Source organism: Pongo abelii, chromosome X (genome assembly GCF_028885655.2).
Source record: "Pongo abelii isolate AG06213 chromosome X, NHGRI_mPonAbe1-v2.0_pri, whole genome shotgun sequence".
Classification (NCBI taxonomy): domain Eukaryota; kingdom Metazoa; phylum Chordata; class Mammalia; order Primates; family Hominidae; genus Pongo; species Pongo abelii.
In genome coordinates, this window is record NC_072008.2 from 24785926 (window position 1) to 24810173 (window position 24248).

Here is a 24248-nt window from a genome sequence, read left to right on the forward strand (position 1 = left end):
AATGTGAATCCTGAAGAAATTGTTGTGTTTGAGGGGCCACAAGTTAAAGGATTTCTAAGAACTTCACCTCCAAATGTTCATGACTGTGGACAATGCAACTGCATCAATTTGTGATTAGAAGAGAAACACACTTAGACATCCAGTGCCATCTATAAGAAACAGGCCCCCACCAGACACTAAATCTGCTGACATCTTGATCTCGAACTTCCTGGCCTCCCTAACTGTGAGCAATAAATTTCTGTTATTTATAAATTACCCAGTCTGATGTACTTTGTTATAGCAGCCCGGACTGAGACATCCCTCAAATTCATCTATAGATTCAGTGTAATCTCAGTCAAAATTCCTGCAAGAGTTTTGGTAGAAATCGACTAACTGATTATAAAAATTATATGAAAATGCAAAGACTTAGATTGGTCAGAATAATTTTGAAAATAACAGTGTTGGAGAACTCAGACTCCCTGATTTTCAGACTTCTATAAGGCTACAGTAGTTTAAACAATGTGATATTGCCATGAGTATAGACAGATAGGTAAATGGAACAGAATAGAAAATCCAGAAAATAGATCCACATGTGTGGTGGATTGATTTGCAATAAAATGCCGAGGTACTTCCATGATAAAAACAATCGCCTTTTTAAAAAGTGCACCATTTATAGCAGCATTATTCATAAAAACCAAGAAGTAGAAACAGCCCAAGTACCCATTGATGGATGAATGGATAAACAAAATGTGGTATATACATATGACGGAATATTATTCGGCCTTAAAAAGGAAAAGAAATTCTGACACATGCTACAACATAGATGAACCTTGAGAATATTATGCTAAGTGAAATAAGCCAACAACAAAAATATAAACAGTTTGACTCCACTTATATGTAGTACCTGGAGTAGTAAAATTTACAGAGACAGAAAGTAGAGAGGTGATTGCCAGGGGCTAGAGAGAGTGGGGAATGGGGAGTTGTTGTTTAACTGGTATAGAGTTTTGTAAGATAAAAAGCGTTCTGGGCCGGGCGCTGTGGCTCACGCCTGTAATCCCAGCACTTTGGGAGGCCAAGCCGGGTGGATCACGAGGTCAGGTGATCGAGACCATCCTGGCTAACATGGTGAAACCCCGTCTCTACTAAAAAAACAACAAAATTAGACGGGCGTGGTGGTGGGCACCTGTAGTCCCAGCTACTCGGGAGGCTGAGGCAGGAGAATGGCGTGAACCTGGGAGGTGGAGCTTGCAGGGAGCCCAGATCATGCCACTGCACTCCAGCCTGGGTGACAGTGTGAGACTCCGTCTCAAAAAAAAAAAAAAAGAAAGAAAAAAGCGTTCTGGAAATTGGTCACACAACACTGTGAATGTACTTAATGCAATTGAATTGTGTCCTTAAAAATGGTTACAATCATAAATTTTATGCCGTGTGTATTTTACCACAATAAAAAATAGAAAGTAAAAAAGATACCAGAACAATTGGATATCTAGAAGCAAAAAAAAAAAAAAAAAAAAAAGGAACTGTATCTCACATTATATAGAAAAATTGAAATGAATCATAGACCTCAATGTAAAAGCCATAAAAAATCTGGAATAAAACATGAGAAAATCTTTGGGTTAGGCAGAGATTTCTTAGATAGGACACAAAAACATGAACCACAAAAAATGGGTACATTGAATTACATCAAAAATAAAAAATTTACTCTTCAAAGACACAGTTAAGAAAATAAAAAGCTTAAGCCACAGACTGGGAGAAAATATTTGCAAAACACTTATTTTTACAGGATTTTTATTTCAGATATATAAAAGCTCACAATTTAATAATTAAACAAATTACTCAGTTTTTTAAAGGGGCAAAATATTTGAACAAACACTTCATCAAAAAAGGTATACAGCTTTCTGACTTTTTCCAGCTTTTAAGATGTTGAAGGGAGGATGTGATGGGTCTTCCAGTATGAAATTCTGGTTTTCCCTGGGTCTTCTGTTAGGAGTGGAATCAACTGTGCTGACAACACAGGAGCTGAAAAATCTGTGTATTTTCTCGGTGAAGGGAATCAAGGGATGGCTGAACAGACTCTGTGCTGCTGGTGTGGGTGATGTGGTGATGGCTACAGTTAAAAAAGGCAAACCACAGCTTAGAAAGAAGGTACACCCAGCAGTGATAATTTTTTTTTTTTTTTGAGGTGGAATTACGCTCTTGTTGCCCAGGCTGGAGTGCAATGGTGTGATCTCAGCTCACCTGCAACCTCTGCCTCCTGGGTTCAAGCGATTCTCCTGCCTCAGGCTCCTGAGTAGCTGAGATCACAGGTGCCCACCACCACAACCAGCTGATTTTTGTATTTTAGTAGAGACGGGGTTTCACCATATTGGTCAGGCTGGCCTTGAACTCCAGACCTCAGGTGATCCACCCACCTCAGCCTCCCAAAGTGCTGGGATTACAGGCGTGAGCCACTATGCCTGGTCTAGCAGTGGTAATTTGACAATGAAAGTCTTACCAGAGAAAAGATGAAATGCTTCTTTATTTTGAAGATAATGTGGAAGTTATAGGAAATAATAAAGGTAAGATAAAAATTTCTGCCATCACAGGACAAATTGCAAAGGAGGGTGCAGATTTGTGCCCCAGGATTAGATACAGCTCTGGCAGCATTGCATGACTCTCAAGTGTATTTGTCAAAAAAAAAATTAAAAATTATTTGCTCCCTCCCCTCCAATAAAAGAAGAAGAAGAAGATATACAAGAGATGGTCAAGAGATTTCTGGTTCCAGCTCATACATGTAAAGAGTTTGGAAGTTGTCACTACCATCCTTATATCAAGAAAAATATGGACAAACTGAATGAAAATTAATGATTTTTCTTAGACTCATAAGATAACTGAGATAACAGGGCAAACTGCCATCCCCAAATCTGGAGAGACAGGCATATACAGAGAATCACAGTCCAGATCTGCCTACCTGGAGCAGAAGCTGCTGGGGCCATAAACTGGTGTGGACACTTAGATGGTAACTTTGATTAATAGCTGGAGGCTGAATGTGGATTAGCATGAGAGTAAGAGACTCCTAGAGGCTGGTATCATGGGAGGGACCCCACATTTTGGTGGGCTTAAGCCCACCAGATTCTCACTGTGAGGATCTGAGGAAGATCTTTGTATTAGTCTGTCCTCACGCTGCTGATAAAGACATAACTGAGACTGAGTAATTTATAAAAGAAGGCGGTTTAATTGACTCACAGTTTCACATGGCTGGATAGGCCTCACAATCATGGCAGAAGGTGACAGAGGAGCAAAGTCACATCTTACATGGTGGCAGGCAAGAGAGAATGAGAACTAAGCAAAAGGGATTTCCCCTTATAAAACCATCAGATCTTGTGAGACTTATTCACTACCATGAGAACAGTATGGGGGAAATCATCCCCATGATTCAATTCTCTCCCACCAGGTCCCTCTCACAACACGTGGGAATGATTGGAGCTACAATTTAAGATGAGATTTGGTGGGGACACAGCCAAATGGTATCAATCTTCTAGGGGGACCTGGCAGGAAAAGAGGAAGAGTAGCCAATTTGGAAACATTTCCAGAATCTTCTCCATCACAAAAGTCCACTCTCCAGCCAGGCGTGGTGGCTCACACCTGTAATCCCAGCACTTTGGGAGGCTGAGGCAGGTGGATCACCTAAGGTCAGGAGTTTGAGAACAGTCTGGCCAACATGGTGAAACCTCATCTCTACTAAGAATACAAAAAATTAGCCAAGCATAGTGGTGGGTGCCTGTAATCTCAGCTACACAGGAGACTGAGGCAGGAGAATCGCTTGAACCCAGGAGGCAGAGGTTGCAGTGAGCTGAGATGGTGCCACTGCACTCCAGTCTGGGCAATAAGGGTGAAACTCTGTCTCAAAAAAAAAAAAGGTCTAGTCTCCAGGGGGAAAGACAGTCAGACTGTCAGACGGCAAGACTTTGTCAAAAGGAGATACTGAAACATTATTCTATTTGAGGGAAGTGAATTTCAGCTCTCTCCAGTCTTCATGTCTCACCTAAGGAAAAATGAAAATAACCATAGTCAACAGGGTGCAACATCTTGAGAAAATGCATTGGAAGTGCTGCAGTCAGGGAAACGAGCAGGAGGATACTATCAAAAGGTGTAATATATGCATAATTGGAATACCAGTAGAAGAAAGAGAAAATAGGGCAGAAAAAAATATTTGAAGTAATGATATGGCCATGAACTTTCCAAATATCATTAAGATGATAGACACAAAACCACAGATCCAGGAAGCTCAGAGAACACCAAGCAGGATATACACCAAAACCAAACCAAAACAAAAAACAGAGGTATCATATCCCAACTGTAGAAAATCAAGGACAAAGTGAAAATCTTGAAGGAAGTTGGAGGATGACGAAAAACTTTACTTATAGAAGAATGAGGATAAGAATTCTAGTAGACTTCTCATCAGAAACTAGGCAAGCAAGAGGACAGTGGAGTGAAATCTGTAAAGTGTTGAAAGAAAAAAACCTGCCAACCTAGAATTCCATATCCAGGGAAATTATCCTTCCAAAGAGAAAGATGAAGATGTGTTTGAAAGCAATTTGTGGAATTTAAGAACTATAACAGATTCTTGTTTAATTGTTTAAAATAAAAGCAAGAAGAGAATTGAAAATCTGAAAGCAATTATTGGCAATGATCAGAAATGTTCTTGACTTCACTTATTCTGATTTTGATGATGTATAAAGCCCAGAGAACAAAGAATGTTGTGTGGAAAAATATGTAGACAGATCTTTGTTTTAATTCCCATTATTGTGGATATGTAATAAATCTTTTTATGTTTTTCAAGTTTAATTGTGTGTAATTTGTTATTTTGATTTTTATCATCTTTTGTGGAATTTTGAAATATCAATACAAAAAACATTATGCCATCTATGAAAGTTTTTCCTTGTTTCTAATGCTATTTAGATCCTGTCCATCTATTTAATATCGAAAGACTGAATCCTGTTTAATGATTGCTAAATTTTTCAGTGTTTTAGATCATTACCATTTTTGAGTGATTAATCTCCTGTAGGAAATGAAATACTGTTTACAATACAGTCACTCTTTTCTTTTAAAATGCTGATTTGAAATAACATCTCATTATATGTATGGTCTTAAAAAATAAAGCAGCCAAAGCACAAAAAAATAGTGAAAGAGGAATAAAGACTTTTCTCAGGCAAACAAAAACTGAGAGAATTCATTGCCAGCAGGCTTCTGCAAATGTTTAAAGAAGTTCTTTAGGTAGAAGGAAAATGATATAAATCAGAAATTAGGATCTACATAAAGAAAAGGAGCACGTTAGAGAAGAAATAAATGAAGGTAAAATAAAATCTTCTATTTTTCTTATTCTTAATTGACCTAAAAGATAACTATTTAAAGCAAAATAGTAAAAATGTATTGGTTGATTATAGCATATGGCATATGGATAAGTGAAATGAATGACAGTAATGTCACAAGGGATGGGAGGGAGGAATTGGGAATAGTCATTTGAAAGGTACCTGCACTATGATGCTAATTTAGAAGTGGACTCAGATTATTTTTTAAATGTATACTGTAAACCACAGGGCAACTAAAAAGAGGCATATATAATATGCCAAGAGATGAGATAAAATGGAGTCATATAAACTGCTCCATTAAAACCAGAGAAGTGGAAAAAGAGAGGTAAAAAGAAATAGAACAGGGCTGGGCATGGTGGCTTATGCCTGTAATCCCAGCACTTTGGGAGGCCGAGGCTGGTGGATCACCTGAGGTCAGGAGTTTGAGACCAGCCTGGCCAACATGGTGAAACCCTGCCTCTACTAAAAATACAAAATTAGCCGGGCATGGTGAGACATACCTGTAATCCCAGCTACTTGGGAGGCTGAGGCAGGGGAATCCCTTGAACCCGGGAGGCGAAGGTGGCAGTGAGCCAAGATCGCACCATTGCACTCCAGCCTGGGCAACAAGAGTGACACTCCATGAAAAAGAAAGAAAAGAAAAGAAAGGAAGGAGAGAGAATAACCTCAGTGAAGCAAAAGCGGTTACAAATGACCAATAAGCACATGCCAGGGATGGTGGCTCATGCCTATAATCCCAGTCTTTTGGGAGGCTGAGGTGGGAGGATCACTTTAGGCCAGGAGTTCAAGACTAGCCTGGGCAACATAGCAAGACCTTGTCTCCATAAAAAATTTAAAAATGAGCCAGGCATAGTGGTACATGCCTGTAGTCCCAGCTACTTGGGAGGCTGTGGTCAAAGAATTGGTTGAATCCAGGAGTGAGGCTGCAGTGAGTTATGATTGTACCGCTACACTCCAGCTTGGGCAATAGAGTAACCAAGAGGCAGACTCTGTCTCTTAAAAAAATAAAATAAATAAATAAATAAAGCAGGCGATTGTACAACAAACTCTCGATGTGCTTGAACTACTAATAACTAATTGAGCAAACTTGTCTTAGTAGTAGGAATTATTCAATAAGTAGTTAGGGACTAAGGGAAATGAAATATAAGTTGTCTTTACTATTGAAGGAACGAGGAGGGCAATATGATGAAGCAACAATTGATGACTGCTTGAACTAAAATAACTTTCTGGCCAGGTGCAGTGGCTCATGCCTGTAATCCCGACAGTTTCAGTATTAAACTCCTTGAGGCCAGGAGTTTGAGACCAGCCTGGGCAACAAAAGTGAGGCCCCCATCTCTGTGAAAAATTTAAAAATTAGGCAGGCATGGTGGCACACACTTGTGGTTCTAGTCAATCAGGATGCTGAGGTGGGAGGATCACTTGAGCCCAGGAAGTTGAGGCTGTAGTGTGCTATGATTGCATCACTGCAGTCCAGTCTGGGTGATGGAGTGAGTGCTGTCTCCAAAACAACAACAAAAATTCATTCCCTAAATCCAAACCACAGAGATGCTGTCAGACTGTGATTTCTATTGATGATAGATGCTTAATGACAGGGGTGGGATCTTTTGTATTATTATTATTGTTATTATTTTTGAGATGGAGTCTTGCTCTGTCGCCCAGGCTGGAGTACAGTGGTGCGATCTCGGCTCACTGCAACCTCCACCTCCTGGGTTCAAGCGATTTTCCTGCCTCAGCCTCCCCAGTAGCTAGGATTATAGGTGTGTGCCACCACGCTCAGCTAATTTTTGTATTTTTAGTAGAGACAGGGTTTCACCAGGTTGGCCAGGCTAGTCTCAAACTCCTGACTTCAGGTGATCCACCGGCCTCGGCCTCTCAAAGTGCTGGGATTACAGGTGTGAGCTGCCACGCACAGCCCAGAGATGTATTTTTGGAGGTCAACCCTCATAAGGAGGTCCCCTGGGTAGGGAAGGTGTGTCTGTGAGATTGGGGTCTGGGAGTGCCAAATGCTGGCTTGTTCTAGGGAAAGCTTCTTTGGGTTACCTTCCTCGGTCCCAGGGTCAAAGGTCCTGTCTTCAGTGTTGTGGGTATTGACTGGATTTCCTTAGGACATGCAGAGATGGTCTCTTGAGTTTCAGGAAAGTTGCGTGTCTTCTCTTATTACCCAGAATCTTTGTGGGATGCTGAGAGCATATGCAGGCCCTCTCACTGCTGGCCTGTTTTCAGCTAGCAGACAATCCTCTCTCCACAGCTACATATAAACAACACTATCTCGTTGGGCTCAGAATCTTTGGATGGCCACAAAGCTGATCTTCATACCCACAGACAATCAGGCTCAAAGGCCAGATTCATGCTAACAAACACACATGGATATTGAAACCAGAGTGCTACTTTACTGCTTTGCCATGAGAAATACACCTGGCAGGTGTGCCAGAATATAATCCAGCTGGCTGGTTTTCCCCCAGTTTAGGGGAAAAAAAATCTAGTTTACAGAAGCAAGATTGCTTGACGAGTAGAAAATCATTGCAAGGGAAGTTGTTTTTGCTCACCGTCTTATCCCTAGGGCCTTGAATAGTGCCAGAAAATAGTAGGCACTCAATAAACATTTGTTAAATGAATGATTTTCGTCAAAGTTTTCATGTGGTCTTAACTGTTACTGCTATTGAGAGAAGATACTCATTTAGGTCAGGCGTGGTGGCTCACGCCTGTAATCCCAGCACTTTGGGAGGCCGAGGTGGGTGGATCATCTGAGGTCAGGAGTTCGAGACCAGCCTCGCCACCATGGTGAAACCCCATCTCTACTAAAAATATAAGAAAAATTAGCCGGGCATGGTGGTGCACGACTGTAATCCCAGCTACTTGGGAGGCTAAGACAGGAGAATTGCTTGAACCTGGGAGGCAGAGGTTGCAGTGAGCCAAGATCGCACCACTGCACTCCAGCCTGGGCAACAGAGCAAGACTCTGTCTCAAAAAAAAAAAAAAAAAGATACAATACTCATTCATCAGAGACAGACAATGGAAAAAAAGTCCCTGCTTGATCTCCATCTGCTACTTACTTTTTGAGTTTCCATTTCTTCATAAATAAAGTATAATTTATAGAATTAGGTCTACTGAATACAATAGAAAAATAAAAAACAGTGGCTTTAAATATGACAAATGTTTACTTTTCTCTCACATAGAAGTCTGGGGGTAGACAGCTCAGGGATGGTATGGTGACTTAATGGATGTTAGGGACCCAGGCTCTTATTCTGTTCCACCATCTCACTGTGGGGACTTTCATTTCCACAGTTATCTCGTGATCCAAGACGGCTGCTGGAGCTTCAACCATCACATCTGTGTTGCAGGAAGAAAGAGAAAAGAGAAAAAGCAGAAAGGCAAAAAAGAGTCCCCTTTCAGATCTACCAGAATACTTTTTTTTTTTTTTTTAACTTTTAGGTTCAGGTACATGTGCAGGTTTGTTACATGGGTAAGTAGCATGTCACAGGGGTTTGGTGTACAGATTATTTCATCACCCAGGTAATAAGCATAGTACTTCATAGGTAGTTTTTTGATCCTCACCCTCTACCACACCCCACCCTCAGTTGGTCCCAGTAACTGTTGTTCCCTTCTTTGTGTCCATTTGTACTCAATGTTTACCTCCCACGTATAAGTGAGAAAATGTGGTATTTGGTTTTCCGTTCCTGTGTTAGTTCGCTTAGGATAATGGCTTCCAACTCCATCCATGTTGCTGCAGACGTGATCTCGTTCTTTTTTTTTTTTTTTTTTGAGACAGAGTCGTGCTCTGTTGCCCAGGCTGGAGTGCAGTGGTGTGATCTCGGCTCACTGCAACCTCTGCCTCGTGGGTTGAAGTGACTCTCTTGGTTCAGCCTCCTGAGTAGCTAGGATTATAGGTGCCCGCCACCACGCCCAGCTAATTTTTGTATTTTTAGTAGAGATGGAGTTTCGCCATGTTGGCCAGGCTGATCTCGAACTCCTGACCTCAGGTGATCTGCCTACCCAGAGTGGCCTCCCAAAGTGTTCGGAATACAGGCGTGAGCCACTGCACCTGGTTTCTTTTTTATGGCTGTAAATTAGTTTCACCATTGTGGAAGGGAGTGTGGTGATTCACAAAAAGTAGAAGTCTAAGAATCAAACCCTAAGTCTGACTCTACCTGAGTCTTTAATCCCTCCAATATAATATTAAAGAGGACAAATTATAAACAAAAAGCGTCTAGAATTCTATCATCCCGGCAAAATATACTCCATTTTGCATATCGCTTTCAGGTAAATAACTGTTTGATATATTGTTGCAATTAAGTGTGGGTGTGTATCACTTTGCCCTCTGTGGTTTTCACTTTCTGAAATATCATAAACATTTTTCATATTTTGAGTTTTTCTAATCATTTTATCTTTTTGATGTCACATCATTAAACCTTTGCTATGATGTGGACTTTTAGGTCCCAACTTTTTGCTAATGGAAAACAGCAGCCATTAACGTCTTTGCCTTTTTTGTTTCTATTATTTCTTTTTAAACTTTTACCTGTGGAAATTAAGGGTTGAAAGATACAAGTATGTTTACGGTAGTTGTCACATATTGCAATATTATTTTCCAAAAGATTATGCCAACTTACACTGCCACCTGTAATAAAAGAGTTGTGCCTCAACACTGCAAGCTTACCAGCAATGGATAACATTTATATATAGAGAAATATACAGATAAAAAGGTGGAAAACGGTGGAACATAGTATCTCAGTCTCAGTTTGCTTTACTTTGTTTATAAGTTAAAAAAAAAAACCTTTAAACTTGCAAAACTGGTCCTGGACAGGAGAGAGCAAGTTTAAGACAAATTATGATTTTTTTGCATGATTAGATAACAGAGGTAGGTTTACAGTAAAGCTGCTGAAACTTAATCTCCAGGGCCTCTCATTTGCATATTGGCCACTTGCAAAGCTCTGGGAGATGTTCTAGCAATGGTTTTATGTTTTTGTAAAAATTTGCAAAAGTAAGATATTTCATTTTATTTATTTATTTATTTTAAGATAGTATTTGTCATATTTATTTGCTCCATTTATTCTAAAACAACCCTGGCTCCCTCCCTCGTTCCCATCTAATCTACCCCAATTCTTTTTATTAACATTATTACTTAATTAATTGTTTACATGAATAAGTTCTTTAGTGGTGATTTCTGAGATTTTGGTGCACCTATCACCTGAGCAGTGTACACTGTACCCAATGTGTAGTCTTTTATCCCTCACCTCCTTCTCACCTTTCCCAGAGTCCCCATTGTATCATTCTTATGATACAATGAGTCCATTGTATCATTCCTATGCCTTCGGATACTTGTAGCTTAGTTCCCACTTACGAGTAACATACAATGTTTGGCTTTCCATTCCTGAGTTACTTCACTTAGAATAATGGTCTCCAATTCCATCCAGGTTGCTACGAATGTCTTTATTTTATTCCTTTTTACTGCTAAGTAGTATTCCATGGTGTGTGTGTGTGTGTGTGTGTGATATATACACACACACATATGTATATATATACATATCTCACATTTTTTAACCTACTTGTTGATTAATGGGCATTTGGGCTGGTTCCATATACTTGCAATTATAAATTGTGCTGCTATAAACACGCGCATGCAAGTATCTATCATGTATAATGACTTCTTTTCCTCTGGGTAGATACCCAGGAGTGGGATTGCTGGATCAAATGGTAGATCTACAAAAGTAAGATATTTTAGCTGCAATCAGATATGACTACTTTCCACTTGGTGGTTTGCTGGTAAATCTTAAAAAAATAAAAAGCTCTGATTTGTACCACTTGCCAATTTCCAGGGTGTAAATACTCCCACCATGACTGATTTCAACCTACCAACGGTTTAACATGCAGATTACAAAATACCGGAATATTTAACAATCAGCTCTTGAGAACCTCCAACTGTCCCTCTGATACACTTCCCTTCCTGCGTAGTAGCAGTGAAATAGGCATAGGCATTTTGGGATTCCACTATGCGGAAATGGAGTTGATATTGCATTTAGTTTGGACTTATTTATTCTATTTATGTGGGTCGAAGGCACTTAACCCACATATATACTTAAGCCATATATACTTAAGTTATTGATAGACCTTTTTTTTTTTTTTTTTTTTTTTTTTTTTTTTTTTTTTGAGATGGAGTCTCGCTCTGTCACCCAGGCTGGAGTGCAGTGGCACAATCTCGGCTCACTGTAACCTCTGCCTCCCGGGTTTAAGCTATTCTTCTGCCTCAGCCTCCCAAGTAGCTGGGACTACACACGCCTGTCACCACACCCGGCTAATTTTTGTATTTTTAGTAGAGATGGGGTTTCATCATATTGGTCAGGTTGGCCTTGAACTCCTGACCTCATGATCTGCCCGCTTCGGCCTGCCAAAGTGCTGGGATTACTGGCGTGAGCCACAGCGCCGGGCTGTTATTCATAGACTTCTTGATGTAGGAATAGCTTCCAGGAATATTTCTACCCCACTGTGATGACTTACCAGGAGTTTTGAACTGAATGTGTAGGGCCAGAAGACATATCATGGTATGAGAGTGTCTCGCCTGGCATGGTGGCTCACACCTGTAATCCCAGCACTTTGGGAGGCTGAGGTGAGTGGATCACCTGAGGTCAGGAGTTCGAGACCAGCCTGGACAACACGGTGAAACCCCTTCTCTACTAAAAATACAATAATTAGCTAGGTGTAGTGGCAGGTGCCTGTAATCCCAGCTACTTGGGAGGCTGAGGCAGGAGAGTCGCTTGAACCTGGGAGGTGGAGGCTGCAGTGAGCCGAGATGGTGCCACTGCATTCCAGCCTGGATGACAGAGCGAGACTCCATCTCAAAAAAAGAGTGTCCTACAGGTCTTTTCCCACAAAGTATGTGGGTCATTGTCTCAGTCTGTTCAGGCTGCTATAACAAAATACCACAAACTGGGTGGCTAATAACAGGAATTTATTTTTCACAGTGCTGTAGGCTGGGAATTCCAAGATCAAGGTGCCGGCAGATTCAGTGTTTGGGGTAGGCCCACTTTTTGGTCCATAGATGGTGCCTTATTGCTCTGTTCTCACATGGAAGAAGGGGCAAGGCAGCTCTCTGGAGCCTCTTTTCTGAGGGCACTAATCCTATTCATGAGGGTTCCTGCTAATGACCTAATCACCTCCCAGAGGCCCTACCTCCTAACACCACACTGGTGATTAGGTTTCAATGCATACATTTTATGTAGAGAGAAACATTCAGACCATAGCAGTAGTGAAAGAGAAAAGAGGTTTGAAATGCCTAGAGTTATAACCGGGCATGTGGGAAGTGATCAGCCGTGAAATTGTTAAGGTAAGGATTTGGTTCTTATTAATGACTAGCCAACGTGGTTCTCTCCCGGTTGGAAAAAGTTTGATAATAAAACTATAAAACTTCCATCAGTTTTTAAAAGGGAAGTGTAGGAATAAATCTGTCGTAGTACTTTAAATAGGAAGTTATGTCTAAGTGTAAGTTACTACATGCTATGTATCACAACATATGGATCACATAACATGATATTAAATGATTATGAAGCTGAAAGACATTTTCTAAACAATCAGAAATTAAGAAACAAGTATTGATCAACCATGCTAGAGGACAGACTGAATTATCTTTATATCCTCTTTGGAGAAAATATTACAAAATTGTTGTCACATGAAGAAGGGATCAATAAGCATGTGGGCAATAATGTAGGAAAAAATACAAATGTGTGGCAGGCATTATTTAATAAAAATGTTATACCTTTTTGGAAAGAGATAACATGAGATGTATACATTACAGCCATTGTATCATACACAAAAATTGAATGCCCTTTTTGTTTTTCATAACATTGAAATTTTGGAGTTCACGTCAGGTGTTTTGTAGATTGTCCTACATTTTGAATACATCTGATTGTTTCTTCATGGTTAGATTCAGGTTAGACATTTTTTGCAAGAAGACCATATAGGCGAAGTTGTTCCTTTTTCCTACGCATTACATCAGGAAGCATATGAGATCAGATGGCCATTTATTAGTAATGCTACTTTTGGTTATTTGGTTAAGATGGAGCATATATCTTTAAGTTGTTAATCACACAGCCACTGTATCCAGACCGCTGAGAAGCAAACTATCAGGCAAAACTCAGGGCGCTCAGCAGGAGGCAGTCGCTTTCCCGGCTCTCGAGAAAACGATCCAACCACGCCCACTCTCCTGCCCGCCCGCGCCTCCTTTCCGGGAAAATGGGCTCTGAGAACCAGAGCGCCCCTTCTCCCACGCGCCCAAGTCTTTTCCCATCAGCATGCGTGCGCTTGCGCAGTCTCCAGGCGGCCCCTTTCCAGCGCCCGACCGCTTCCTTCTCCTGCTCTCCTCCGGCTTTTCCTCAGCTCTAGCTTTTCCCTAAGGGGTCATCACAGGGCGCCAAACGCGCGTCCGCGGGAAGGCCGGGGGCGGAGCGCGGCGCGGCGCGGCACGTCAGTGGCCTTCCGGGCGGAAGTCCGCAGCCTCCCGAGCCGCTGATTGGCTTTCAGGCTGGCGCCTGTCTCGGCCCCCGCGCCAGTTTTGGGCTGGTTGGCGCGGACTCGTGAGATTTGGGACCATGGCGCCCGTGCACGGCGACGACTGTGAGATAGGGGCGAGTGGTGAGGGACAACACCGCGCGCGGGGCTCCGGGTTGGGATAGTGGCATGATTGCCGGTGGTGGGGGTTCTGAGGGAGTCTCTGCATTATTTTTTCTGAAGGAGGCGCACACCCGGGTTTGTTTGGGCTCAGACCTTGGTTGTCCCGGGCGGGGGCCCTTCTGGCGTCGGACCGGGCTTCCTTTAGGCGCGGTTTGCTCTTGGCGGACCAAAGCCTGGAGGGATTTTTGTTTGGGAGGCTGTCTCACCTCTGCCACTGAGAGTCTCCACAGTCGATTGCGTTTCTATTTCTTTTGGTGAGTTGCACCCACGTGCTGGGTATAACTTTATTGAGACTGGCCCCGTGGGGCACTGTCTTGGCCGAAAGTATTTCACTGCGATCTCCCTAAGTATCCACTTGAGGGTTTGAACAGAACAGATCTGTGTCCCTTTTTGTAGGAATTTCCAGAAAAATTTTATACATTTTAACTAAGCAGGAAAGAAAGCTCTAAGTGCTGTCATCGGGGAATAACGCGTTTTGTATTTTTAGGTAATGGGTTTCTACTTTATGCATTAACAACTTTTCTTTCAGATTCTTTGGAAAGTTCTTCAAGTGCTGCGTAGAAATCCTGTTCACAATCTAGTCATTCCTGGTGAAGTTTCAAAAAAAATGGCATCAATTTAGGGCATTTCGGATCCCCTGTATATCGCCCCGTTTGTCAGGGGTGTCTTTTATTTCCAAAAATAGAATATAAAAATGCAAATAGATTTGTCTGATTGTTAAATGTTCAACTAAAGCGTGACTTCAGTTAACTTCTAACTTAAAATCAGATGCTTCACTTTGTTAGCTCAAGCGTCACCTCTCGTGTCATTCAGATACATTACCATTAATGAGAACTCGCTTCCTAATCAGCTTCCTTTGCATTCACCTAGTTGTGAGTCACAGATTTCAATTTGTTCTAGCCGTTCGTTTTTTAAGACTGTTTTGGAGAGTCGACCTGCCTGGAATTACAGATAGGATGTAGGGTGTAAGTATGTGAACGAACAGTCTTTGCAGCCCTCTATCAGTGATTTGCCACTAAGCCCTTTCTTCATCCTAAAAACTACGTCATCTATGAACATCAGGAAATCACTTTGGAGGGTACTGTGCAGTCTTGAGACTCCTCTTAGGTCATGGTGTTGATTAAGTAGTTGCTGGGACTTGTGACTGGAATTTTTCCTTTAGAGCAGACTGAAAGATTGTTACCTGAAAGACTGCTGTAAGCTAGTGTCTGTCTGCTTTTGGGGAGGATAGAGATACTCCAGACGGTTATTTTGAAACAAATATTTAAACCTTTGTAACTGGATTTTTTCATGCTTATTCTTTTTTTGTTAACTTACCTACGTGAAGCATTGGAGACATACTCCAAAAAACAAAATGTAGGCTTTTTTTTTTCTTCAGTATTAGCAGGCAGGGCACCTTGATAATGGCAGTGAAAAGTTGAAAGGTCTGTAACTAGCTGTTACTATATATGAAAAAAGATCAGGGAATTATTATTTATTTATTTTTTTTGAGACGAAGCTTCCCTCTTGTTGCCCAGGCCGGAGTGCAGTGACGTGATCTCAGCTCGCTGCAACCTCTGCCTCCCGGGTTCAAGCAATTCTCCTGCCTCAGCCTCCCGAGTTGCTGGGATTACAGGTGCCCACCACCACACCGGCTAATTTTTTGTATTTTTATTAGAGACGGGGTTTCACCATGTTGGCCAGGCTGGTCTTGAACTCCTGATGTCAGGTGATCCACCTGCCTCTTCCTCCCAAAGTGATGAGATTACAGGCGTGAGCCACTGTGCCCAGCCAGGGAAAGTTTAATGATCAAAAAAGCAGGTACAGTGGTTCATTCATTGGTTCATTCAGCAAATATTTATTACATACCTACTAGGTATAAGCCTTCTGCCAGGCTCTGGCATTATGATGGTGGGTAGGCTGGACGTGGTTTGTCTTCATGAAGTACAGATGGTAAACATCTAATCATATGCAGAAAACGGCTTTGCTTTATTTTTGCCTTCTAAAGCTAGACCTTGGTACTCTTAGGTATGGTGTGTGTGGGGTATGTGGATGTGTGTTTGACTTCACACGTGGAAACATTACATGAGCCGCTCCTATATTGCTACGTGCAAAGTAAGATAGGCATCCTCATGTAATCCTTAACAGATTCTGAAGCAGACATGATTATCCCCATTTCACAGATGTGGACCCTGAGGCTCTGCATCAGTCAGAGCCCCTATTTGTAAGCTGCAGGAACCAACTCCAGCAGATTGGTTAGAATTTGTTAGAAGAATATTGTGTTCACAGAAACTCCAGGAGGACTAGTAAGCCAGTCTGGGAGCTATTTAGCCAGGAACAGTGAGTGAAATTGTGCCACAAAAACGGGTCAGTGAAGAGGTCATTGCCAACCACGACCAAGTACTTGATGCTATAGCTCATACCTTAGGACATTATTGACATTGTTGCCAGTTTTGTAATCCTCCTGCAGCTGTTGCTACTTGTAGAATCTTTTAAAACCCATGCCCCCTTCCTTGTGACACTAGCTTCTGATTTAATGTCTGAACAGGTGTTCTTAATTGGTAGCGCCTATTTTATATGCCCATGCTCTAGGCTGCAAGGGTGTCTGGGAAAGAGCATCAACCTTTTCAGCTTCTGTAATGGGACATAGGCTCTGCGTCTCATCAAGACTTACAAGGGATGGGCGCCGGATTTCACAAACAGTTTCAGATGCTAGGCAGCTTTAAACAAGAAGACACCTGTCTGCTGCTTAACTGGTTAACCGGTGTTCTCATGTCACCCAGTAAATGGCAGAGCTGGAATGTGCTGCTGCTCCCTAATCTGGTTCTCCTACTCACTGTACACTCTCTTGTCGAATTTACCTTGCACACTGAGTTCTCTCAGTTTCTGAATACACTGTGCATTTTCATCCCTTTGTAATTTGGCTCATGCCTCTTCTTTTGCTTGTGCCACTTTTTACGTTGTTCTCTGTGAAATTCGATTCCTTTTTCTAGGCCTGTATTGGAAACCTCTCCTGTGGAGCCTTCCTTGATTTTCCAGGCAAAATTAACAGCTCTCTTCTCTGTACATTTCCTCAGTACTGAGTTCTTACCTTTTCTATGGCACCATGTTTATATTGTGATGGTAATTTCAGGTACTTTGCTTTACTTAACTGGGGGCATCTTTTGGACAGGCAGCTGTCTTATTTGTGACCGTACCCTAAACCCTGTGTAGTGGAACATTGTTGCCTGTGTAGTGGAACATTGTTGCCTGTGTAGTGGAACATTGTTGCCTGTGTAGTGGAACATTGTTGCCTGTGTAGTGGAACATTGTTGCCTGTGCAGTGGAACATTGTTGCCTGTGGAGTAAGTGCATTTGAAGACCTACAGATGTCAGGCGTCAAGGGAGTCTTGAGGGGAATACACTGAGGCCAGCTTTTCACTTTCAGGGGTCATGTTCAGTAATCTTCAAAGCCTTTTCATGTAGGCCTGTTCACGATTTTTGAAGTCATTTGAGTGACATCCAAGCTTTTGTGGCTGTCATCATTAAGTACCTTTATTCCTTAATTTTTACTTAATGTCTTTCTGAAAATGGATTTAAAAGTCAAATGTGAAAGTCAAACAATAGAGTGTGATGTTATAAAGAGAGATTCCATTTCTAGAAAGCTAGAAAAAAATAAGATCTCTAATTATGCCTTACCTTTAGGCTATAGTCTCCAGCAGTTTATTGCCAGCATTTGGTACATATTCTTTAAATTGTATCTTCTATTTCAGTCAAACACTTAGTCAAGCAGCTTAATGTTGTTATGAACATTCTAGTGGCGTTGGAGTTTTAGGCTGCCTCTTATCCATACTTCTCCTTTTCTTTGCCTGCTCCTTTTTATAAATTAATTAGCACCAAATACAATAAAATACTAGATTTCACAGACATAGATGGCAATCATGCTGAGCCAAAACTCATAGTTGACAGGCAGCACTGTTACGCTTGACTTAGTTTTTTATCAGTGGGTATGTGAAAGTCTTTAATTCTGTGGATGAATTTTTTTTTTTTTTTTTTTTTGAGATAGAGTCTCGCTCTGTCACCCAGGCTGGAGTGCAGTGGTGCAATCTCAGCTCACTGCAACCTCCATCTCCTGGGTTTAAGGGATTCTCCTGCCTCAGCCTCCTAAACAGTTGGGATTACAGGTGCCTGCCATCACGCCCAGCTAATTTTTGTATTTTTAGTAGAGATGGGGTTTCACCATGTTGGTCAGGCTGGTCTCAAACCCCTGACCTCAGGTGATCCACCCGCCTCAGCCTCCCAAAGTGCTGGGATTACAGGCGTGAGCCACTGCACCCGCCTGAATTTGTTTCAATGTGTGTGTGGAATGGTCAGTTTATGATGACCAGAGCATGAATAATTCAAAAGTTGAATGAATAAACACTGAAGTCCTCTGATATTTCAGTAATTTTTGACAAACCATTTAAGTCCCTGTAGTTGTTTTAGTAATGTCCTGTGTCATAACCAACTGAGGCCTTGAAATAAGTGATATACCAATAATCCCCTCAGAGCCATCTTTGTTAAATTTCTCCAGCCCTCAATCTGTTCCTTCTTTGAATTTCTGGGTACTTTGTCTGAATCTCTTTTAAGGCATTTATTACCTCTAAATATTGTTTAGAGCCAATTGCTGCTTGTCTCCCATGTTAGATAGTAAGTTCTGTGAGTACAGAGACCATGTCTTTTTTATCTTTTTTTGTTGTTGTTGTTGTTGTTTGTTTTTGTTTTTTGTTTTTTGAGTTGGAGTTTCGCTCTTTTTGCCCAGGCTGGAGTGCAATGGTGCGATCTCAGCTGGCTGCAGCCTCCGCCTCCTGGGTTCAAGTGTTTCTCCTGCCTCAGCCTCCCGAGTAGCTGGGGTTACAGGCATGCACCATCATGCCCGGCTAATTTTGTGTTTTTAGTAGAGATGGGTTTTCACCATGTTGGCCAGGCTGGTCTCAAACTCCTGACCTCGGGTGATCTGCCTGCCTCAGCCTCCCAAAGTGCTGGGATTATAGGTGTGAGCCACCACGCCCAGCCTGTCTTTGTGTCTCATAGTGCCTAGTACTTTGCAAAGAGTAGATGCTCCTTGAAGCCTTTTAGATGTTGATTAATAGAATACAAAATGAATAGTGCTTTTATAACCCACTGGATTACTTCTGGCTGGTCATTTCTAATGGAAAGGTGATAAATTAGCTAACAGCTGATCTCCCTTGTTTAGTGTCTCTGCAGGATATCAGTTGAATTGGGAATTTTCCTCTTTTTGGAGAAAAAAATAACAGTGACTTTAATTGTTTTAACAGGATCTTAGAGGAACTTTCTGGCGAGTCATGTATATTTGGATATGTATGTTTGGCCATGAGCTTTGTGAATTATTTACATTATAAACATTATCTACTTGTATATTACTAAAATTGTATGTTATTGTTGGCTAGAAACTTTTCCTTTGTGTTTGAGGGAAGATGGCTGACAATTTTGTAATATCACTTGTAATTTTTTTTTTTTTCAGCTCCGTCAGATTCAGGGAGTTTTGTATCTTCTCGAGCCCGGCGAGAAAAAAAATCAAAGAAGGGGCGCCAAGAAGCCCTAGAGAGACTGAAAAAGGCTAAAGCTGGTGAGAAGTATAAATATGAAGTAAGTAACCATTTTTCTTCTTTATTCTTCCTGTGCATCATCTAATTCATAGCCTGCAGGTAGTCTTATGTCACCTTTGCCCCAGATTAGAAATATATTTTAAACTTTTTGTAATGGGAATTTATTTTAAACTCATATATTTTAAACTTTTTGTAATGGGAATTTATTAGTATTGGACAAGCATGGGTATGAGGTAGATTTACAGATCATGGAGAATGCTCGACCCTTAAAGTTCCTATAAGGTATTTTACAGATGTTTTTAAAATTCCAAAATGAAAGTACTAGCCATATCTATATTTTTCCTTATTGAGCATGCTGTATCTGTGGTAAGTCCCATGGGTTTGTTGGGGTCATTTAGAGATGCTTTTACTTACTCTTAAGGTATTAAGCAGTCTAACTAAGTGCTGCTTCTTGGAGAGAACTGTTCTTCCTAATCTCATTTGCAAGGGTAGTGGCAGTGGAGACTTGGACCTTAACTTGTGCCGTGTTCTGCTTGTAAGATTGAATGTGATGCTCTTTTGGTTTTCGTGTACCCACTGTTTATGGCCTGCAGGTCAAAAACAGAGTGGCCACCATCTGCATAAATATTGTCTAGCATCACCTTCAGGGCTCCCTGAGTATCTTAATTGCCTTATGGCCAGAAAGTGATTAACCAATACTAGAAAATAACAACCATAACTGATAGACTTTTTGAACTAACATATTATTCTAAGTGCATTTACCAATGTGTTTATTCATTGAATCTTTTCAATAACCAAATGAAATTAGATACTATGATTAATAACATTTTGCAGGTGAGATATCCGAGGCACAGAAAGTTTAATGAGGTTACAATGGCAGATCCTTTTTTGAACCCAGGCAGTCTGGCTTCAGAATATGCCTGTTTAACCAGTTAACCAAATAAAAGAATATTTGCCATTTGTCACCATTTGTTCAAGTTAAGTGAGGCAACCAGATCATAAAAGATTGCTAAAAGGATTTCAGTAAAACAGGAATAAAGCATTTTTTTTTGTTTTTGAGATGGAGTCTCTCTCTGTTGCCCAGGCTGGAGTGCAATGGCACGATCTTGGTTCACTGCAGCTTCCACCTCCCAGGTTCAAGTGATTCTCCTGCTTCAGCTTCCCGAGTAGCTGGGATTACAGGCACCTACCACCATGCCTGGCTAATTTTTGTATTTTTAGTAGAGACGGGGTTTCACCATGTTGGTCAGGCTGGTCTTGAACTGTTGACTTCAAATGATCCACCTGCCTCGGCCTCCCAAAGTACTGGGATTACAGGCGTGAACCACCACACTGAGCCCAGGAATAAAACATTTTTAATGTAGGTACTTGTATAAAGGAGTTCCATGGGGCATTTCAGATGTTGGCACAATGTGGCTGATTTCCCTTTAACACTGTGATGTTAATTGTATGGCTCTAAGAGTTCATGCTGAGCAGTAGTAATGTTGTTTATAAAGATTGAGTCAAAATGACTTTTTACTCAAAATGATTTTTAAAAATAGTTTTCTGGTATCTCCTTGATAATATAGTGAATCACTTAAGTAAGAGACAAAGTCTGTCTTCAACCAACAAAAATAATAACGCCAGTTCCCCTCCCACCCCCAAAAAAGAAAGTTGGTCAGTATAGTAATATTAATTGGACTATTTTGCATCTCTTTTGTTAAAAACTTAATTTGGTAAGGCAGGTTGTTTCTGTTACCAGATGGTTAAAGACGAAATCAGTATTTGCCAGTGATTCCTGTAGAGTAGGCTAAAAAGGAGGTGAAAACTCAAATCCTGTAATTATTATAAGCCTTATAGGTATGGCAGAAATCCAGTCAGCTCTGGCCATTGGATTCCAAAAGCTCTGTCCAAGTTTTTTCCTAGGGTATTAACTCTTCAGATGGAGTTGTTTCTCCCGTACTCCATTTGAGAAAGGTAGAACTCTTTTTTTTTTTTTTTTTTTGAGGTGGAGTTTTGCTCCTGTTGCCCAAGCTGGAGTGCGATGGCGTGATCTTGGCTCACTGCAACCTCAGTTTCCCAGGTTCAAGCGATTGTCCTGCTTCAGCCTCCCGAGTAGCTGGGGTTACAGGTGCCTGCCACCACGCCTGGCTAATTTTTATAATTTTAGTAGAGACGGGGTTTCACCATGTCGGTCAGGCTGGCCTGGAACTCCTGACTTCAGGTGATCCACCTGCCTTGGCCTCCCAAAGTGCTGGGATTACAGGCGTGAGCCACCACACCCGGCTGAGGTAGAACTCTTGAGAGAATGGGAGAATTTTTTTTTTTTTTTAATCTCGCTCTCTCTCCCAGGCTGGAGTGCAGTGATACGTTCTTGGCTCACTGCAACCTCGACCTCCCAGGTTCAAGCGATTCTCCTGCGTCAGCCTCCCGAGTAGCTGGGATTACAGGCGCCCACTACCATGCCCAGCTAATTTTTGTATTTTTAGTAGAGATGGGGTTTCACCACGTTGGCCAGGCTGGTCTTGAACTCCTCACCTCAAGTAATCTGCTCACCTTGGCCTCCCAAAGTGCTGGGATTACAGGCGTGAGCCACTGCACCTGGCTGAGAATCAGGTACTTTTTTTTTTTTTTTGAGACGGAGACTCGGTCTGTTACCCAGGCTGGAGTGCAGTGGCGTGATCTCAGCTCACTGCATCACTGCAACCTCCACCTCCCGGGTTCAAGCGATTCTCTTGCCTCAGCCTCCTGAGTAGCTGGGACTGCAGGCGTATGCCACCACGCCTGGCTAATTTTTGTATTTTTAGTAGAGATGGGATTTCACTGTGTTGGCCAGGCTAGCCTCAAACTCCTGACCTCAGGAGATCCACCCACCTGGGCCTCCCAAAGTGCTGGGATTACAGGCATGAGCCACCGTGCCCAGCATTTGTTAATTTTTAATAAGTATCTATGAGATTTTGCAAACCAGCCCACCAGAGTCTCATCTGGAAAGTCACTGGCCTTTCCCCATGGGCAGCTGCAGCAGTAGTGTGTCTCTTTCATTTATTGCTTTAGCTGTGCAGAGGTTGTCTGCTTTACTCATACCAGTAGCTCATAGTGTTCTGACCCTCTTGCAGTCAGGCAGCCAATGTGATTGGAGGACCTGCCACTCTCTGGACTTGCCTTTCAAATAGCTCAGCGTTTAAGTCCTTGTGTGGTTTCAAGACCTGAGAATGGTGGGGTTTCAGTGGTAATACAAACAGGGTCACTCAAAAACTATTTCTGGTTTGCCTGTAGAATATGCAATATGTTTGTTTTGCTAATTTTTGTAAGGGGATGGATGAGGGAGATTTTCCTTTTGAATTATATTTGGTTGATTGAACAGGCATGAAAATTATCGTCTATTCGCAGAGCGTACATCAGCTAGTGGAGAGGGAAGTGGCATGCCTTACAGGTTTGCTAAGTGTAGGAGAAACCAGTCTAGAAATTACAAGTGAATAATTCCCCAAAGCAGCTAATGAAGAATTGGCTATAATTCAGTTTGTTTTTTATGAAATAGATGAGTAATTGATGGTATGACAAGTGTATTATGCTAATGGAATCATTTAATATCTTATGTTAACACCCACCTAAAAGGAATACTAAGTTAATTGATGTCTATTTAAGGAAAACCCTGTAGTGGTGTTGAATGTCAGAACTCATGATTTGGTTGCAGCTACTCCTTCAGGCTGCCATTCCAGTTTCAATTTGACAATTTTTTCATCAGAATTGTTTAACACTTTCACTCTATTTGAAGCTTTTTTCCTGAAACTTGTATAATGGTAGGTCGAGGACTTCACAGGTGTTTATGAAGAAGTTGATGAAGAACAGTATTCGAAGCTGGTTCAGGCACGCCAGGATGATGACTGGATTGTGGATGATGGTAGGTGGGACGGAGGTGGGGGCGGGAATGTTGCTTCCTAGGCACTGTGTTAGTTGCTTCTTGTAGATTCTCACTCATGTGGTGGAGTTGCTGCTTTGCCTGGGCAAATGTAAGGCACTGTTAGGATCTTACCTTTGGTTTGGATTTTCCTTTAATTGTTTGAGGATGAGGAAGCAGAATGGCAGGACATTTATTTGGGGATGTTTTGGAGAATCTAGGCACATACCTCAGGATGTAGTATAAATCCTCCAGGTAATGGCTATGTAAGAATTGGGAGGAGCCTCTTGTCTGTGGGGCCAATGCACAGTGCTTGGAATTAAGGAATGCAGGTTCGGGATCCATCGTTCCTACTTTCCAATTCTATGACCTTGGACAAGTCACTTAATCTCTCTGCGCCTCAGAGTCTTCATCTGTAATATGGGGATGAGAAAACTACCTTCTGTTAGAGTTGTGAGGTGTATATGAGGTTCTAGGTATGAAAATTAACTTGGTCAGTAGAAAGCACCATACAAAGGCTGGTCCTAATGTCCTGTGCCCCTTCTGAAAGCTCATTGGTTCTCACTTGTAGGGTCTGACTTCATGGCCATGTGAATGCTGACCACAGGGAGCATGTAGATTGTGCCTGTGACTATTTATGTTTCTACTTGTGTAATTGGATTCAGCTATATTGCCAGTTTTCCCTTGTAGACTGGGATATCTCTCTGGGCTTGGGGTAATCTTGATTCTTTTTATTCTTCTGGTAGAGTAAAACTGCTATAAAGCATCCTATTGTGGCAGACTTTTATCCTGTGGGTCAAATCGTTTCCTGAG

General features: G+C 41.6%; 1 protein-coding gene and 1 pseudogene across 10 annotated transcripts in view; both read left to right on the forward strand.

Annotated features, from left to right (window-relative positions):
* The first annotated feature begins 1899 nt into the window (after positions 1–1899).
* Positions 1900–2632, forward strand: LOC112130940 (large ribosomal subunit protein uL14-like; annotated as a pseudogene).
* An 11197-nt stretch (positions 2633–13829) lies between these two features.
* POLA1 (DNA polymerase alpha 1, catalytic subunit) overlaps positions 13830–24248 on the forward strand; it is a 304169-nt gene continuing 293750 nt past the window's right edge. For 7 of the 10 annotated variants that reach the window (XR_008518040.1, XM_009234677.4, XM_024240735.3 and 4 more), the window contains exons 1-3: positions 13830–13952; positions 19474–19598; positions 23342–23438. Coding sequence is in view for 8 of the 10 variants with exons in the window: in XM_009234677.4 (XP_009232952.1) it covers positions 13910–13952; positions 19474–19598; positions 23342–23438 (265 nt within the window). In the remaining 2 variants the exon portion in view is untranslated. Of the gene's footprint in view, positions 13953–14008; positions 14246–19473; positions 19599–23341; positions 23439–24248 lie in introns of those variants that run through there. The other 3 variants (XM_002831471.6, XM_054544430.2, XM_063721204.1) reach the window with 2 other exon arrangements.